Source organism: Pteropus vampyrus, unplaced genomic scaffold, assembly GCF_000151845.1.
Source record: "Pteropus vampyrus isolate Shadow unplaced genomic scaffold, Pvam_2.0 Scaffold76, whole genome shotgun sequence".
Classification (NCBI taxonomy): Eukaryota; Metazoa; Chordata; class Mammalia; order Chiroptera; family Pteropodidae; genus Pteropus; species Pteropus vampyrus.
In genome coordinates, this window is record NW_011888857.1 from 7,203,623 (window position 1) to 7,224,200 (window position 20,578).

General features: G+C 31.2%; 1 protein-coding gene across 4 annotated transcripts in view; it reads right to left on the reverse strand.

The window, feature by feature from the left end:
• Positions 1-20,578, reverse strand: part of GAS2 (growth arrest specific 2) — a 120,204-nt gene that overhangs the window by 59,201 nt on the left and 40,425 nt on the right. For all 4 annotated transcript variants that reach the window (XM_011362586.1, XM_011362585.1, XM_011362584.1 and 1 more), the window contains exons 4-5: positions 13,016-13,157; positions 1,565-1,628 (exon numbers count right to left, since the gene is read on the reverse strand). In XM_011362586.1, the coding sequence (XP_011360888.1) occupies positions 1,565-1,628; positions 13,016-13,157 (206 nt within the window). The remainder of the gene's footprint in view (positions 1-1,564; positions 1,629-13,015; positions 13,158-20,578) is intronic.

Sequence of the window (20,578 nt, forward strand, 5' to 3'; positions counted from 1 at the left end):
ATTTTTAACTTCCATTTTTTTTAGAGTATATCTGCTGAGTCCTTGATATTCTTTTGACTCAAATCTGTTTGTCCAGTAGGCCAGAAGCCCCAAGACTAGTAGCTTGGCAGAACTCTAGAAGCAACAGGTATCTTCATCTTTCTCCCTCACAGAACCCAAGGAGATGGCAGCATGAAAAGGGAACGGAGTCCTGTGTAACAGCCAGACACTACAAGCTTGAATTATGCCTGAGTGAACTGCAGGCTTGGAGACCCTCTCCAGTAGCCTTCACACGATATATGGGAATGATGTGGGAAAGCACAGAGAAACCTGAAAATGTCTCAAATTGATATATATTTTTAAATTTTATTATTAGTTTCAAGCATACAGTACATTGGTTAGACATTTATAAAGTTTATAAAACCATTCCCTTAATTGCTTTTTCACTCCTTGTTGAGTGGAGCCTCGGTCATTTAATTTGAAGAATTTTTTAAATTAAAAATCTTTCTCACACCCAATTATTGTGGTAAAGTAAAATGTACACTTGATGTGAAATTTGTTAAGATTATATTGACTATAGTGTTTTAAAGAACTTGGAGTTACTTCTGACTACATGTTAATCTTTCATTGGATCAAATAAAGGTCTATTTATTGGCAGAAAGTTTTCTATGCATTGTTATAATTTGCTGATGTGCACACCCTGTATTTTCTCTTGCTTGATCTTTATAAATTTATCTTTGAGAATTTATACCCAGAGATAGCTCTCATTTTATTTTATTGGTTCATCTAATCTCGCCTCTAAATGTATACCCAGATCTGGATGAGAAAACATCTAATTAATTTAGAATTTTAATTTTGCATCAAGATTTCTTCAAAAATTTATATCTTCATTTCTAATTTTTTGGGCTTCACAGAATTGTCAGAAGCCCTGTTTAATAGTTTGCAAGATAATAAAGAAGACATGAAATAAAGTCAGCTTAGCTAATAAAGCTCCTTCTTCTACTTAACTATAATTATGATTTCTATAATTACTTTATTTTTTTCCCAAAGGACAAAGATTCCAAATATGTCTCTACATAAAAAAATAATATTCTATGTCTTTCTCTAATCAAAACACGGAGAATAATTTTAAAACTATACCCCCACTCAGAATTAGAAACAAAGAAGCTGAGAGATGAGATGTTGAAAGGGGAAAATGAGAAAAAAAGAACAAAAGAGGAGGCTGAACATTATTCCAGAGTAAAAGGGAGAGATAGGGTAAAGAAATAAGAAAGAGAGAAAGTAATGGGAACAGACTTTCCAGTAAGGAGGCAGTAATTGTTACAAAGAACTTTATCTACAAAATACCCCAAGAAAGAGTTGGAAGGTGCTTAGACATGGTGACTTTGACGCAATCACAAAGTTAAAGAATATTGGTGTGCTTTCTGTTTGAAAGCTTTCTTGAGATCTTGGTACTGATCATATTTGAAGGAATATGTTCTAAACATCCAGGTTGAACATCAGCAATAAAAAGTTAGCAAGCTTCTCAGATTTTTGGATGCTGAGATGGTCCATGTCTTGACATAGTGGCAGTATTTTGACCTACCTGGCTGCAATCCGGCCAAGCTCTAACAAACAGAGACACACTTCTCTAGGTTGCTTGTGGAGAACTGAAAGACAAGGCAGAGGCAGGCACTTTTACAATAGAAGGGATTATAAAGCAACTCAATGGTGAACAGGTTTGTCACTGACTCCTCATCCCTCCTGCTCCCAGTAAATGAGCGAGCTTTCATTTTGAAATTCACAAAAACCATCCTGCCCCACAGTAGATATTGCTCTCTTACAGTTTTAAAGTAGCTTTCGAAATTCTTTGCCCATCCTCTCCCCCTAAAGCCATGAATCTCAGGAAATCTCAACCTGCATAAATCTCACCCTCATATTATTTTATTCAATTAATGTTATAAGTCAATATTGGAAACATAAGTGGCTATAATTATGACATAGTTGATAGATATTTAAAAACATAGAGCACACAGAAGACTGTGGAGCAGAGACTGTCCTTTTTTAAATCCTGGTTCTACCTTTACTAGTGATGCTAACAAAAATTATGCAATGAATAAGAATAAAAATTACACATCACAGTCCTTTGTTATCCTCTATACAATGATATCAAGTCAGTCCTTGAAACTTAATGTCCTCTCCTAAGCAAATCTGATTAAATGATAATTTAGAAAGAAACACTTTCAACTGACTTGATTTTGTAAATATCTCCCAATATATACCATCAGCCAGCTTTGACCATAAAATGAGAAAATTCAAAGATGTTATTTATTTGCACTGATATTTCTTCTCATATAATCTGATTACTTAATAAATCTGCTTTACCAATTGCTTTGGACACACTCAATAATGTTGACAGATCATAATTTCACTTGTTAAGCCTACCAGAGGAGTGAGTACTGCTTATACTACTCTTTTTAAACCAAAATTAGAGAATTTTTAAAATGTTATTTTATACAACACCTAATAAAGACAAGTATTGGAAAAAATATTGCATCGAGAATGATTTTTACATAGATACGATTAATATCCTGACAAAAGAAAATAATAGTTTATTGATAAACTTTAATAAAAATAGCAATATTGCTTTCTTAAACAAAGAATTTTATAATTTAATATTCCAACATTATTCTACCTCTTTAATTTAAAATGTAATTCCTTCTCTACACAGATTTCGGTAATGATAATATTTGGTCCATGGACACTGGAATGGAATTTGTTGGGAGTATGTGGTAATTTGAAAAATACTTACTTGGATTGTTATATCTTGTTATAAAATATCACCTTTAAAGCTTTTAAAATAAGTTCTAATCCCATCAGCAATGCTCAGTAAAACAGGATTGATCATGGGACTTGCGAATTACAGAATATTTCCAATCTCTGTAATTAATAGTTTAGTTTCAGCTGAAATTTAGTGAATTGTCACAAAACCCTAATTGAGGAGGCCTAAAATTACTATTAATTAAAGGGGCTTAAAATAAAAATATTTAATACCTCCAATATCAAAATGCTCCACTACTTGGCTCTGGCTAGAATGATAGAAACTTCAAAACTTTTGATATGTTAAATCAATTTCATCACCTTGTAACGTATGGACTGTAATATCATAGGCATTAATTTCAAACAGAGAACAATAACAAACATCACAAAACAGAAGCAAACAAATGAAAATCGATATTCTTGTCTAGATAATCAATTTCTTTTGATTTGGATTTTCTTTTTTAACCCTGTCCAGGGTACCAAATAACAAACAGGAGTTTTGAGTTGAAAAAAGAATACATAAAACATGAAGAGATGAAGACTTTTAAGCCCTGCTAATACCCTCATCTTCAGTAAAGAAAGCTGTGCGAAGCAAGTGGCTAAAGCATCAGAAGCTTTAGATACAATCCCATGCATTTCTTGATGAAAACAGTGTCAAAATATAAAAATTTTTGGTGAACTGACCAAATTGAATCAATGTGCAGTTAATAACCAACTATAAAAAGTAATATCTGACCTGAATATAATGATTCCTTAGCCAATTTATTGTACATATTCTGAGGACCATATAAGCATTGGGAATAAACAGATAAATTTTATAGAAAATAAAAGTCATTCTGAAAAAAGGCAATATTGTGGTAATATATGGAAGACAATGAGCTATATAGGATGCATCACAATTGTGTATTTCTTTGCTTCCTCAATTGAACTACCAGTTTAAAATAGCTTTTGTATGCCCAAACTCAAAAATCAAATCTACCATAGATGCATTAGAAATTGAATTTGACAAACTGAAAAGTAATTGCATGATTCTCCATTTTATATCCTTAACAGAATCAACTTATATAATTTAAGTCAAATAAACCTCTTCCTCAGCATCATTTCTAAGGAAAATGCTAATAGAAAAATATTTTACTTCCCAGTTTTTTTTGAAGTATCTTTTATAAAGCAATAAAATTTCTACAAAACACCCTATAATATTGTCTTACTGGTTCATGACTTTCTTAATATTGGATATATCATGCCCGGCCCATAATAGCCAAAAAAAAAAAAAAAAATCAATGTTTGATGATGAGTAAGCAATGAATGAAATAAATCTGTAGAGGTGCCATAACTTAGAACAAAGCCTAGAACAGAATAATTATATAATAAGTATTATATCTCATAATATTGAGGATGATGAAAATTATGTGATGATGATAATGATGGTAACAATGAAAAAATTGAATAAACACGAAAATCTTACCTAGCATTTTTAGGAAAGGATTTCAATTTCAATTATGTAAATGTTTACTTAATTATAAAAACAAACAACCTTACCTTATTGCTATAAAATTGAATTTAAGAATTTTTAAGTAATGTCTACATTATATCTAAGAAGTGACTTTGGTTTTGCACCAAGGCAAGTTCTAAATTAAAGTTAATGGATGGAAAGAGCATAGTGGCTGTGGGATTCGAGCCACAAAGACCTGGCTCAATGTGAGTGTGAGCTCTAACATTTGCTAGTTGTGTAATTTGGGGAGGTTAGTCTATATAATCCAAGTTTTCTGAAGGAAGAGAATAGTGTGTACCACACAATATTTTTGTGAACATTAAACAAAATAATACTTATTGTTATCGTAGGCACAGTGCTTGGCACGTAGGAAAGACTTTCTCAGGGTTAGTTTTCTTTATTATTTTCACTTCTGTTGTTATATATTGTTTTCTTGAAGATGATCTTTATTTGGCTTAGTCAAAATTAATTCACTTTTTTTCCTATAAGCATTTTTTTTTGTGCACCTATCACATGTAAGTCACTATACTAAGCAATAGAAGAAACTTTAGAAAAAAAAATTACTATTGGTAGATTTGTATATTTAGAGTGGTACTATTGTAATGAGTGTATTTTGAATATTTTATCATTTATATTATATCAGAGACAGTCAATTCTAAATTTCATCAAATTTCAGATTAAATAAGTCAGATTGGCCAGCCTATATAGACAGATATAAAAACAAACGTCTTACAGCTATTACGATTTTGTGCTAAGAATAAAGTTTAAGTAACAATTACCTTAGGACATGTCATTTTGTGAAACACCAAATATCTTAGTTTTAATTTTCCTCTGTCTCTGAGAACAAAATAATTTAGCTGAGTTCATTTTCAATAAGTTATTTAAGTTGATTATGTATTACATATTTTAGAAGATCAAATAACTGAATGCATGTCTTTGTCAGAATGATTAGAAAGGCAACGTTTAGTGTATTGTGTTTGAACTAAAGCCTTTGCATTGAGTCATATCTAATACTCATTTTAAACACATTTACTAATTCTTTTTCAAAAATATATAGAAACTTCTACTTTTACTGGTTTACAGCAGGAAACTTTTTTTCATTTTAGCAATGGAATATTAATATGGTCTTTTGCTTTGAGTTAGGGTAGAAGAGGGGATAACTACTGCTTTATTTCCCCTGAACAAATTCTCTTTAAAACAAATAAAAAGCTCTCTAGTCAATGGTGATTATTTTGTAAAAGGTTTTGTCACTAGAGGTTTCTTTTGAAATAATCAAAACCATTTCAAAGAAAAGTATAATGCAGAACACCTCTGGGAAAAGTAACACAGATCCCTATTCAAAAATATGTGGCAAGAATCTCAATCTTATAACCTAGATTCTATAAAAATCTCATGGGCATCAAATGTCAAATAGAATGCTGCTAGCTTCAGGAATAGAAAATGAGGTCTTCTACTAAAGCAAGGGGTAGAGTTTCAATGTCACAGAATCTGCAAGGATAAAATGCATTAGACCATGAATGTATAGCTGAGTTAAATATATTAAGTTTTAACAGATAAGCAAACAAATGAAAGCATAAAAAATTGTCCTGTTCCTTTAGTTTTTATACATTAGAAGCTACAACATTCATGTTGGTTTTGAAGAAAACTGGTTTTTAGATTTATATTTAGGAAGAAAATGTGAAAATTTATATTTTTGGCTGAATATTTTTTAATTGTGAAACTATCATAAATTAAAGGCTGCTCACTTTCCCTGAGTAGAGAAGGGGTTCTAATACTCATGAAGAGTAGTAGGAGATATAGTAAACTAGAAGTCATAAGGATTGGGTTCTAGTCCAGGTTGCATAATTTTCTCATCTCTCAAACAGGAGTCTTGCCTTTTGCTTGCTCTTCCTTACAAGGTAATTTTTTAGTTAAGAGCACTTGGCATATGGTAAATACTCAATAAATGTTACTCCCTTGCTACTTAAGTGTGGTCCACAGACCAGCAGCTTTGGTATCAGCTGGGAGCTTGTTAGAAATGCAAATTACTGAGTCCCACTCCAGACTTATTGAGCAGAATCTACAGTTAAACAAGCTCTCCAGGTGATGAGTATGCACATTAAAATTGAAAAAGCACTGTATTAATCAATGCTATTATTATCACAAAAACATCAGCTATAATTCCTACATCTATTTTGTTAAAAGTATTCAAATATGCTTTGACATATGAAATATGCTCTATAATGTTTAGGATAACAGTGGTGATGTTGATGAATGGAGAGAAAATAATTCATAAATTGAATTAGATTTTAAGGGGTATTATGGGCATTTCTTTCCTGCCAGGATCCATAAGGTACAAAAGAAAGTGACTCTTCTCTCTAGCACATGACTCCCAGAAAGATGATGCTCAAATCATTGAGTTTAAAGGTAGGAGGCAAATAGGCATAGCATAGCAATTTAGATGACTGAAAACTGATCTGAGAGAGGCTAAAGAGAAAAAGCAAACAAGAATCATGCAAGCTCATGTTGCTGTGTATCCACATCTCTCAGAATCACTATTCACATTTAAAATAGCCTATGACATCCATATAAATCATATAAACATGGAGAGTTCATTCATAATCTCATTGACGATAGATGTATAGAATAAAATGTAGCTCATTGCCTTTATCACTAAGTTGAGAATGTCCTGGAAGAAGTAGTGACCTTTTATTTTTCCCTCCAGAACCCAGACATTATGTTAAATTAATGGATTAAGTCACTTTCATTCAGAACAGCAATAAGAAGCAAGGGTCTTTTCTAAGTTGTTCTATATTTTATTTTTTCTTTTACTTGAAATAATTATATGAACTTCTAAAATTAACTCAAAGCATAACTTTCTGTAACACATGGGCATGATCTTTGGAGATAAATGGAGCTGAATCCTAGCTGAGCCGTTAGGAAGCTGTGTAACATTGGGCAAGTTATTTCATTCTCTAGCTATCAGTATTCTCATTTATAAAATGATAGTTTGGGGAGAGTAGAAGTGATAGCACATGTACACTGTTTAGTTATCATTATTGAGCATATAGCTATTGAATATTATACAGAGAAAACTTTAGCCTAGAAAAATTAAAGAGTGCTCCACTTTTCTAATTTGACCCTGACTCCATCAAGTCCTGATATACCTATCATTTCAAGGAGACATTTAGTTGCCTCAATCAGATTCCATACTATTCTCTCTTATGTTTTTTCAGGTATATGGTAAATGGTTATATTTAGGAAGAGTTTCTGAATTTAAAAGTAAAACGTAAATTGAGGTGCTTATAAATCAGGTACTTTATAAAATAGGTGTAAAAATCCAAAAGTCTAAAATACATTGTTCCTGGGAAGGAAATAACGTGAATATAAAAAAAACCTATCTCTGAATGAGTGTCCTGAAATTGTTATACTGCATTAGTACTAATAAAAATAACATAGCTTTTTCTATAGCAATACTCTTATAGTCCTCAATACAGACAACAATGACAACAACAAAAGATGATTTATCAAACAGCGGAATGCAGGCTCTTTTTCAGATACAACAGTTGACTTAAAAGTATAAAATGAAACATAATGTTTAAAAATCCATGCACAATCCTTTTTACTTTTGTGCATCAACATCACACCAACACTGTAGCTAGATCAGTGTTTGACCAGTATTCAACAGAACAAAGGACTTTGTAAAACTGCAGATCAGAGTCATGCATCAAAAGAAGACAGGGCCACACAACGCACAAACACAGAAAATAAAAATAAAAAGTAAATCACACACATTTGCATGCTAGCACAGCAAAGAGCAAACCCTTTTCTTGCTGAGTAGATTCTTTCCCAGAGAAACAGATGAAGAATAGTCACTGGCCTCCAAATCCTATAATCATCCAATAACATAATAATATTGACACAATTACAGCAAGCAAAAATTTGTGCATTTTTAAAGAATTTCCCCCACCTTTTTTCCATCTCCCGGATCACCAGAATGCAAATGAATAAAGCAAAATAAACAAGTCTCTGGGGGGAAAATTAAACTAATTTGACAATTTCTAATTAGTGTGTTAAATCAAAAAATAAATCCCTCACGTAGAGACTAATTTAAATCTCACTAATTTAAATAGTTTCTTACCTAAAATGTCTTAGAAAAAAATCACATAAGAGCATCAATTTTAGGACTTTTTTAAGATTGAGAATAAATCATATATTTCTGGCCTTAATTTAAATAATAAAAATTAGCCATATCAAAATATTCAACATTATTTCAGAAAAGGTAAGTATTTAACCTTTGAAAAATTATTACATTTACTATTAGGAAAAATATTGATTATACAATCTAATAATGTTTACCTATCTGTCAAACTGAAAATAGAAAATGCTTTCACACCTAGAGTCTTCTAAACATTTTCTCTTAACTCCACAATTAAAGGTAAAGTTCATTTCTTTTAAAATAATAATTGGGCTAATATTTTATTTTTAGCCTGATAAACTACATACTTTTAAATTCAAGGAAACATTCATGTTCACCTTTTTTTTTTTTTAACTTAAAGTGTAGTCCTAAATATTGTTAAGGAATCTGATAAAACCAATTATTAATAAATCAGAAACATGAAAGCAGAATCTCCTCTAGTCACTGACATATATCAGCATGGTTTGAACAATGGGGATTGTAGGTAAACCTTACATGTAGACTCTTAAGGTTCAAATATGCTGCATAAAGCACACACAGATCTATGTCATCTGTTCCTACAGCAGTATAAAATTTTACAATAACTTGAAATGTCAGTTTAACTGCAAAAATGCAAAACAGACCTTATAATACACTGATGTATAAATTTTTATGTCCATTAAATACTTCTCTATGCAAATTAGTTCAAATGGTATCTTAACATAAAATTAACTTTTCTGTTTTGGATTACATGCCATACCTGTTTACTGTCTAAATTTTGTTAATAGATAATTGAAGAAGAAAATGATATCATTGATAACTCAACTACTATTTATCTTTGTTTTCCAAATTCTAAATATATTTTAATTATTTACTAGATATAAATGTATGAATTCATGTTGCATAGTATAAGTTTTTCATATCCTTCTTTTTGGTTGGTAGCTATGGATGACTTTGTTTAAGGTATCACCAAATGTCATAGATTCAGTTCCTTTCCATATTGTTTTTACTATTATAAAAAAATGTTTCAGTGGACATCCTGGTACCTATCTCTACTTATTTCCTTTAAATAAACTTTTAAAGGTAGAACAACTTGATCAAAGGATATAAACACTTCTGAGGGCTCTGAAACATTATATCAAATTGCCCTCCAAAGGAAGCATACCAATGTCAAATTTTCTTCAGCAATGTATAGATCTTATTTTACTATATACTCAATACTAAACACAATTTTCTTGATCTTTGCTAATTTTTCATAGTTTTAATTGTATTTACCTTATTATTAATGTGTCAGACTTTTATATCTTTATTGGATTTTTATAAATCTTTTATAAACAGGCTATTCATGACTTTTATCCATTTTTCTACTGGCTCGTTTTGAAAATAATATTCAGGATATTAGTAAACTTATGATCTAAGAACTGACATTTCCAAGAGAAAAAATTATTAAGAATGTCATAGAAGGTAAACTGCAGGTTATACTCTGTATGTGATTGTATCATGTGGCATAGAAAATTATTTGCCAAGAACATGAGAGAAGCATAGGAATAAGTTGCTGTCCACACTCCCCAGTTTATCTTTGCAATACCTTTCCCACCCACTGAGATTTCTGGTCATTAGCTGTTGTGGAAAGAGAACAGATTGAGTGAGTTGTGAATCAAGATCCTCTCACAAATAATTGTACAAAAAGCACTGCAACAGAGGGTAGCATATCAGTTGCTACAAAGATAAGAATACTTTATGCAGGCAAAGACCTTTGAACTGCTAAAGACAGAAGCCTCTTGATACACACTCAATACAGTGATCTACTTTATCATTCATTCAAACAGATTCCCCCCTCTATCAGGGCATCTTTTCATTTTATTTGCTATTCAAACCACTAGAACACAAAGGATGCTCTTCATTTTGTGTGCTACTGAAATGAAATCTTGAAGTAGGAAAAAAGAAAAAAACCTTGCCCTAAATTCCCTTTCAAAGTGAAGTGTGAAAAGACATCAAGCAGAGTACACAGTGTTATTGTTGCAAGAAAGTCAATTCTGCAAGAACAGAGTCCAAGGCCATCAGCAGCGGCTCAATCACTTCCTCACCCGCAGTGAATAATAAGAAAAATCCAAGGAGAAAGGGTTCCACTTCAGGGAAATGGAATCTCTCATTGTCCTTCCCCTTGATTATCATTAACATCTATGGGCACAGCTGTTCCCTTCTCCGAATAATCCTAAAGTCAATGCTATAATATTGGCTCCCTTCTTCCATCTCCACAGGGCCTATTATACATCACCAAATGTCCTATTCTGAGGAGTAGAAATTTCAAATTTATCTTTTCATTAAGTAGCAAACTAGAAAGCCTAACTATTGCTTTAGTTCAGTACCTAGAAGGTTAAAAATTATTTAAAATTTTTTACAGCCTTGAAAATATGGCCTTATTAAACTTTCATAGATATGTAAATGAATTTTAATTGCAAGGTATAAGCTAAGTTATAATGTAAAAAATAATCAAAATAAAAATTATATTAAAATACTCGATAGTTATTATATATAAATTATCATGGACTTTCTTTTTATAAAGTCAGCTTTTTTCAAACAGAGTGAAGAACTAGGCCATCTCAAAATTCTTCCTGACATAATTTTATAGGCAATACAATACAGAGTATATATTTATATACCAGCACAATTATTATATAACTTACTTTGGGCTTTATTGTTTCAAGATAAAATGCATTAATTATTCTCTGAATGGGAGTTTCAAAAAGCCATTAAGGTAAACAATATTCATTTAATTCTCATTAGGACCTTGGGCTATGGTGATATTTACTCCAGAGAAAATTTATTATTAGAGTGACTTTTCTCAGATTCAAACTGAAAGCTTTATTAGTTCGAGAAACAAAAGGACTTATGGACAGTGAGAAAACTGAGACAAGATCATATTTATATTCATAGTAATCCACTTGGCCGATTGTAGTCACTGAAAAATGCTTCTTTAGTGAAAATCTGTACCATGAACAAAATAATAAACAATAAAGTGATTTCCCCATGTGGCAGTTCTTTGATAATGCAGGGGCACTCTAGAATTTAAAATCATGATATTATTTGTCTATACATGAAGAGTGGACTCCTTATGACTAAGATTTGATTACACAGCTATATATATACACTAGATCATTCAAGAATATTTTTTTCATAAATAACTCCTCTATGCTCCCTTCTTATAATCCTCCACTCACTGAGTTTTTGATTAACCTGAAAGTTAAATTTCTCTGTAAAATTAACCTGGACTAAAAAAGAGGTATATACATATACACACATCTTCACCAAATTCGTTTTACATTAATACGAGGAAATGGCAAGAACATTCAAAGCCCATTTATATGAAGAATATTCAAGAAGCACACTATTCAACATAGGATGCTATTGTGCAGTTATTCTGGTTTATTTTTTCTTTTAGGTATTAAATGTCCTCCTAGTCTAAATTCATGTATTTCTTTGCTGAGTTAAGTCTCAGAAACTTGATGATAATCTTTTCCATATCACATCAATTCCTCAGTACAAATACAAATTTCCTTAAGCACCAAAAAAAAAAAAAAAAAAACGAGTAAAATTTTAGCTGTTACCACCAGTTTCCTAGGTTCAGCAGGGGAATATTGTTTTGTGAGGCCTAAGAGCATAAGTATTCTGTTTGGAAGGCAATTTGTATACTTGTTCTCTCTGAAGGATGCTCAGCTTACTTTGACGTTAATATTTGGTATTATGTGATTTTGTAAATTGATTTTTTAAAGCCTCAGGAAGAAAACTAAAGCTTTTTTCCCCTTAGATGTATCTTTTCTTCGCTCAGTTATATTTCATTAGAATGGGACTTTAAGTCCAATATTCTCCATAGTAGAGTAGTACTGGGGTAGAGCTTCTATATAGGAGGTTTGCACGTTTAATGGTAGGGTATCAAGTACTGCTGAAACACTGAACAATGTATGTTTTCTCCCAAGGAAATGCAAAAGCTCATTCTATGGTCTGGAAGTGGATTTTCCAAAATTTAACAAAACAAGACCAAAAAGGCACTAACGTATCTGTCTTTTATTTCCTCATCTTTAATTATCCCATCTTCTCTTTGCTTGCCTGATTTTTAACTCATTACAAAATATATAAATAAATAAGTAAATTAACAAAGTTCAGTCTCAACGAAGAAACAACCTATGTGAAATGATGTTTTCATACTTTCATAAAAATGCTCTCATTGCTGGAACACATATAGCTACTACTTTTCTATTTCAGGTTAGAGCCTGGTGGTAAAATTTAATCCTACATCTTCCAAATATCCTTCGACTTTTCATTGTATATATTTCATTATAGCTTGGAAAGGATTATGCTATTTATGCTCCTATTTTTTTTACACACAAGGTAATCAATTGTAAGAGGGCATGTATTTTCCTATCTTCAAAGACTCGTTTACAACAGACCAGTAAGTTTATAAGGAACTACAAATTTTCTCAAAATTAACAATCTGTGAAATGGCACAAAAAAGTTGGTTTTGACAGTTATACTGACAAAGACAATAATTTAAATATTTCATCAGCTAAAATTCTGAAGGAAATACATACCCAAACCTTCCGATTCAAATAGACACGTTTCATCCACACCTAAATCTCGGCACCAGGATAAGAAATTTGCTGTATTGTCTCGGGCAAAAAAGGAGCCTGAAGGTGCACTGGCTTTGCATGGGATCTTCTTCAAGGGCAGATTCTGAAAAACAAAGAAATCTAACTCTGGTGGAATTCTGACAAAGTCATCATAGCAACACATTAAATATACTCATGTTTTCAACAAAATGCTTTGAGATGAAGCTCATGTCAATAAATAGGTTAATGAAGAACTATAAAAAAGAAAGTGAAATAGAAATGAAACTTAGCTGTCAATAAGAAACTATGAAAATCTGTACCTGTAAATATATCTTTACCTTTTCAGTATTTTTTCAGTGATACATACACATAAATCCCTTTCCTGGCTCAAACTGCCTCTTTTCTTTTTCTTCTATTATTATTATTATTTTTTTGGCCTTCTCTTTCATCTAAATATTCTACCAGTATTTTTCACAAAGTGTTTACAAATCTATTTCTCACTCATGAAATAATGAAACACAAATATAGTTTATAAATATATGTAATCATAACACACATACCTGCATTCTTATGTGCATATATAAACATACACTATAAAAATTACACAAGAACTATAAAATCAAAAGGAGAGCAGCAGAATTATCGAACAAGTCTCCATAACCAATACCAAGAAAGGAAAATATGAAAAATCTTTTAACAGTAACATTCTACCATCTTTCTTCTAGACTATCTAGACTATTTTCTTTTAAGCCATAGGCTATTGCTCCATTATATAATATAAAAATCTTTCTGATTGAATTTCTATTATCTGACCTTGAAACATATTACTTATATTCATTATTTCTGGGATAAGAAAATGCTTCAGACAAGAGAGGGTGTAAACCTTGACAGGATTTTCTATTAACAGTCTTTCATTATTTTAGCCAAGAAACCGCCCTTGCTGCCATACCAAATGTTATAAAGAGTTGTGTGTGTGTTTTTTTTTTTCTTTAATAGGATATAACTATGTCCTGGCCACCATGAATAATGCTGCTATGAACATCAGGGTGCATATATCTTTACAAATAAATGTGTTCATGGAAACAACTGAAATGCCCTTTGACAGATAAATGGATAAAGAAGATGTGGTACATATATACAGTGGAATATTACTCAGCCATAAGAAAAGATGAAATACTGCCATTTTTGACAACATAAATGGATTTTGAGATTGTCATGCTAAGCGGAATAAGTCAGAAAAAGATGAGAACCATATGATTTCACTTACATGCAGGATATAAAACTAAAAGCATCAAACAAACAAGACAAACAAACAGAGACTCATAGACACAGACGACAATTTAGTGGTTACCAGAGGAAAAGGGGGAATGGGGGGAGGTAGATAAGAGTGAAGAAGGTCAATATATAGTGATGGAAGGAAATTTAACTTTGGGTGGTGAACACACAATGCAATATACATATGATGTATCATTGAATTGCACACTTGAAACCTATATGATTGTATTAACTAATGTCACTCCAATAAATTGAATAAAAACAATAGGATATGACCAGTTTCCATGGCATTTCATGAATATGAATTCAGTGACTGTGACTCTGTGTGAAAGACTGAACCGTAGATTTAGAAGATCTGAGATACACAGAGCTTTGCCTCAAAGAGAAAAGAAAGATCAAAGAAGAAGCACTTTGTGATTTAAATTTATAGATAGGAGGTTTCCTCTATTTACTGTGAACTGGCAAGTATAAGCAAAATGTTGTCGATTGTTGAGCTCAGATGGTTTACAAGGATGGTTATAAAAAATGAAATAGTGACCCATTGATGGATTAGTAAAGTCCTGCTAACATCAAACTACTATGAGATTTCTTCATGTCCAAGGATTTTATGGCTATATAACTAGTACATTCAGATACATCACTTAAAGGCCATGTCTGTCCAACCTCAAAGATCCATCACTTTGTTGCTGATTAAATTTGATTTATGGTAGATATCAAGTTTTTTGCATAAATACACAAATAGTTATATAGATATATACTTTAGGCACTATAGATATATAAATCACATTTGGGATTACCTATATAGCAATACTGCCTTATCTAATTTGGTTAAGTAATAGTTTTCAGAAATACTTTCCTATATGAATTACAGAAACAATCAGAAATAGTACAGTATACTACCTTCTTTATAAAAAGTTCACAAACATCAATTAGTCAGTATTTATCAAAATTAAAAAATATATATCCTTAAACAAGCAATTCACTCCTAAGAATACTCTACAAATATACTCTACAAATATAATATCATTAGTGCTTAAAAATAGATGTATATTTGTTGCAACAGTGATTGAACAAGAAAAATATAGAAATAAGAATATGTCAAGAGAGGGCTGGTGGAATAATATATAGTGTACAAATACAATGGAACTCTATGCAATCATTTAAAAAGATCAGTTTATAAGTATTGAACCATAAAAATGTTCATTATATAGTCTTAAGTAGAAATAAATAATTTGCAGATATATATACACCACAATTTCATTTTATGATGTGTATGTGCATAAATACATGCAATATAGATGGCCATATATAAAGTTAAATTGTTTGTATTATAAATATGAATAATGTATTTATTTGTACAATGTTAATTTAGAAAAAACTCAAAAAGACATGCATCAAAATTATAGTAATTATCTTTGAGAAAGGTGATTGATGCATAGAGGATCGTTTACTTATTTTACATAATTAATACTAGGATTTTGAAAGACTTTTCAATATTTTCAAATTAAATAATCAAATTAGATAAATTATGCCAGCTAAAACATAAAAAAAGAGAACTTGCTGAAAAAATCTCCATGAGAGGACTATAAAGCTTTTTATGATGTGTGTAAAGCAAGATCATCTTTAAGAATATATATAGATTCAAACACTGAGCCATTTTAATATCTACCACCTGTGTCACTGGGTGAAGAAAAAATAATTTATGAAATCACTTCAATCAGATAAATGAATTTGCATTCAGGAACTATAACCTAGAACCTATAAAATATTTGACATAGCTAAGGGCATGCTAAAGGATGTGAGATATGTGGTTTGTATGACAAAGAAGAATACAATATCCATATTACACTAGAAAAACTAGAGACTGATTTGACACAGTCTATCAAGAATACATTTTGAGAGAATACCCACAAGTGACATGCCCTCCAAAAGTATTCAGACTACTCTTTAAGAACTTACAGGAACAAGTACTGAACACATAAATGAAAATAGCATCTTTTTTCCTCCCTATAAGCCTGTAGTCCTTACAAAGTCATCTACATAACATATACCAGAATCTAAGTATTTATTTAAAATTCATTCATATTGAAAGACATGAACGTTACTTTAGGACAAATAAAATGAAAACTAGCTATTGATACTTCATAACTTGGGAATTCTCAATGCAGAGGAACTCAGCAGTAACATCGATCTAACAACTTGACATTTAAGTGATTTATGGAGTATTTGTTTCTATTCTGGAGCTGTTATATTTCGTGCTTCTATGTGAGCTGAAAGTGGAAACTGTAAACTGTGTGAATGGAAGCTTTTGATCTTCATCCATATGAAATTTTTTATTTGGTAATATTTTAAAAGTCATCCTCATTAGTCCAAATGACTAATGAACACTTACACACAGTACTTATAAAGGTAATCACATATAACCAGGAGTAAGGATCTCTGCTCATTGGGTGAGAACAGTAGCACATAGCTTATAGTATCCAAAATTCTTTCTGATTATACATCAATCAAAAAGCAAAGCATCAAGGGTTTTCCCAGGGTTGATGTGCCATTTATAATTAAGAGTCAGGGCAGAAGTCTGATTTCACTTGAATTAAAGATCAAATTATTCAATGATACCAGCATTCGATACCATCAAAACTTAAAAATTTTGACACACTTTACACAAAAATATTTATAAAGTTCTTGAAAACCTTAGCAATTATATCTCCTCCAGTTCTACGATTTTTAAAAAAGTATAAATTTCTAGGTTCATGTGAAAATCCTGAAAAAAAAAGCCAGCTCTGACTCCCTTCTTTAATATCAGTAAATAAAATAAAAAACAAACTGAAATATTAAATAAAATCAGCTTCCATCTAGCCAAGAAAATCTGAAGAGGTTTAGAATAGAGAACTGTCTTGAATAATCATGTACTCGATTATGTACTCGAATATCTGAAAAATTGATCCCAGATATGGAGAATACTTCACATCTAAAGAACTACAGATTCAATAGAGAATCTCCATACATAGTTCATCTGATATATTTTCCATATTAGTTTTCTCTTTACTGCTCTACTCTTCAAAGGACTCCTATAATATTTAAATTATATAACATCTTTAATTATTTTCCAAGATGAAAAAAATGAACTTGCACATAGTTCAAAGCAAATCATTTGGTATACATTTCTAATTGTTTCATGATGGCTTACCAATGCCTGGAATTTAATATATTTTAGTATTTATTTCTCTTTTTTTTTTTTTTAGCCAGGTAACATGAAAATAAAGTACTATGTATTTTCTTTCATCTATTCAAACTAGAAAAGAAATTGAGAAAATGGCACCTTTACTTCTCTAAAGACAGTGAACTGAAAATTTAATAGTAGTAATTTAAATAATTCTTCACGAATGTTTGAAGCAAACTTGATTGTAGATATTTCAGATATAAAACATAAGGGATAGATAGAAGAACATGTGAAAATTGCCAACAATGAATAAATTTCCTTTTACAAAGAGTATATAGAACGTATTGTTCAAATATGCAGTCAATAAAGTCAGTCTTTCCAAGATGGAATCAATATTTCCACTTGTGCCCCCTTGCTACTTTTTGTTTTGCTATATATTTTATTGAAAAACACTGTAATGAAATTATTTAATTGAACATTCACAGCATCAAGGTATCTAAATATAACTACCAAGTGGCTTTAGAAAGAATGAAAATATATTCTTCAAGATCAAAATTATTAAAATTAGAAATACGGGTAAAAAATTCTTTCTAGTACCATCAACCTCTCCTGGGGACTTTGCAGTTGGACTTCATGCCTCAGAGTGAGCTATGATTTAGTATAGTAGCAACTGAGCTCACTAGGATTGAATTCAAAATGGACTTTTCCTCACCCTTCACTCTCCAAGATATTGAGGGGAAACAGAATTTGTCAACCCAAAATAGTGACTACTTTAAGCTGGTTATTGTTAAGAAACAGAAGACTCAGGAAAAATCTTTGCCTTTCCCCTTTATTGTCTAAATGAATTTAATTAGGAATCTGCTCCAGGAAGGAAGCTATCATCATAGATGACTATTGTTTAATATAAACTAGTATGTAATAGATAGGGAGGAAACTAGCAAGGCCCATTTGATCAAAGTCTTCTCTGTGCCGCAAAATTTACCCAAAATTTGCTTTTCCATTTCCATATGAATTGCCTTCCTTTCCTTTGAAGTCTCAAACCACATACCCCAATTTCTCCTTAGCTCAAGACAGTGTATAAGGCTCATCTGCCCTATTTGTCCGATATTCTTATAGAACCCTTTCTTTTTCCTGTTAATCTGCCTCATGTCAATTTGATTATTAGACCAGCCAGAAGAACTTATAAAGGTAAAAGAAAAATTATATTTCCTCTCACAATATATTTTGGTAAAATTTAGAACAGTCTTCATGCTATAACTCTGTAAGAATATTCACATACATAAAAAGTAAATACAAAAAAATGGGTTTCTCATAGGAGAATTCTGGTATGCCCTGTAAAATCATGAAGAAATCATGTAAATGATAAAGCTAGAAAATATCTGAAGTATTTTGAATTATTTGAAATTATCTCTGGCATAATATAAAATGATGTTGGAAATGACATACAATCCTGGTACTCAAACTTCAGGCTTAAAAGATGAGATGAACAACATAAAGTTAGGATGTAAATGAGTTGAAAACTTACATCCACATATAAACCTGCATATGGATATTTATAAAAGCTTTATACATAATCGCCCGAAGTTGGAAGTAATCAAGATGTCCTTCAGTAGGTGAGCAGATAAATTGTGGCACATCCAGACAATGGAATATTATTCAGCACTAAAAAGAAATGAGCTATTAAGCCACAAAAGACATGATGGAACCTTAGGGGTATATTACTAAGTAAAAGACTAAATATTGTAGGATTCTAATTATTCAACATTCTGTAAAAGGTAAAACAATAAAAACGGTAAAATGATTAGAGGTTTAGGAGAAGGGGGGATAAATAGGCAATTCATCATGAGACTCATCAAGTGAGATTTTTTAGGGCACTGAAACTACTCTGATGATACTCTATAATGGTGGATACAAGTCATTATACATTTGGAAAAACCCACAGAACACACAAAAGCGACTCCTCATGTAACTTCAGAGTTTAGGTGATAATGATGTATCAGTGTAGGTTCATTAATTGTAACAAATGTACCCACACTGGTACTTTTCTGCTCAATTTTGCTATGAACCTAAAATGCTCTAAAAATTAAAGTCTATAAATGAAATCACATGGTATTTGTCTTATCTAAAGAACAAAATAAACAAAGAAATGAAACAGAAACAGACTCTTAGACACGGAGAACAAATATTGGTTGCTAGATGGTAGGGAAATGGTGGGGTAAAAAGGTAAAGGGATTAAGTACAAATTGGTAGTTACAAAATAGTCACAGGGATATAAAGTACAGCATAACGAATATAGTCAATAATATTGTAATAACTATATGTGGTGCCAGGTGGGGACTAGACTTATCAGGGGGATCACTTTATAAATTATATAAATGCGTAACCACTATGTTATATACCTGAAACTAACATAGAACAATATTGTCAACTGTAATTGAAAAATAAAAAACCTAAAGTCTATAGGAAAAGTATATCATTGATAGTTGTTTAAAAAGCACCAAATGCTTAACAAAAGAGAAAATATAGTCAGTTTGACAATTACATTCTTTCCATTTTTATATGCATTATGCCTAATTTTACATACATATCCACATGAGAATCATTATCTAAATGCTCTGCTACTATGAAAAGCTTCTGTTCTCCTCTCTAATTGTTTACATATGACTAGAAGGTTACCTTCTTAAAAATTCCAAAAGTCTAGTCCTATACTTTAAAATTCAGTTAATTTGTGGGGCTATCTAAAAATTTTAGTAGGAATTTAATCTGATTCAATTCAACCAATTGTTATTAAATCATAACTCTATACCAGTTGTACACTAGGCACAAGGGACTGAAATACAAGAAAGATAAAGCCAAGGTTTATTTCTGGAGACCATCAGCGTTTTTGAGAATAGAATTAAAAATTATGATATATCATATGCTAAGAATTACAACAGCAGTTTAATTATTTAAATAGAAGTTTAAATTTAGTTCTTTGGGAAATTGAAGGGTGTGCATTTAACTTTGGAAAGGGGTTGACTAGGCATCAACATAGGAAAGCCTTACAAAGGAGAAGCAATTTACAAAATGGAAGAATCTCAAGTGCTTGCCAGGCAAAATAAAAAAAA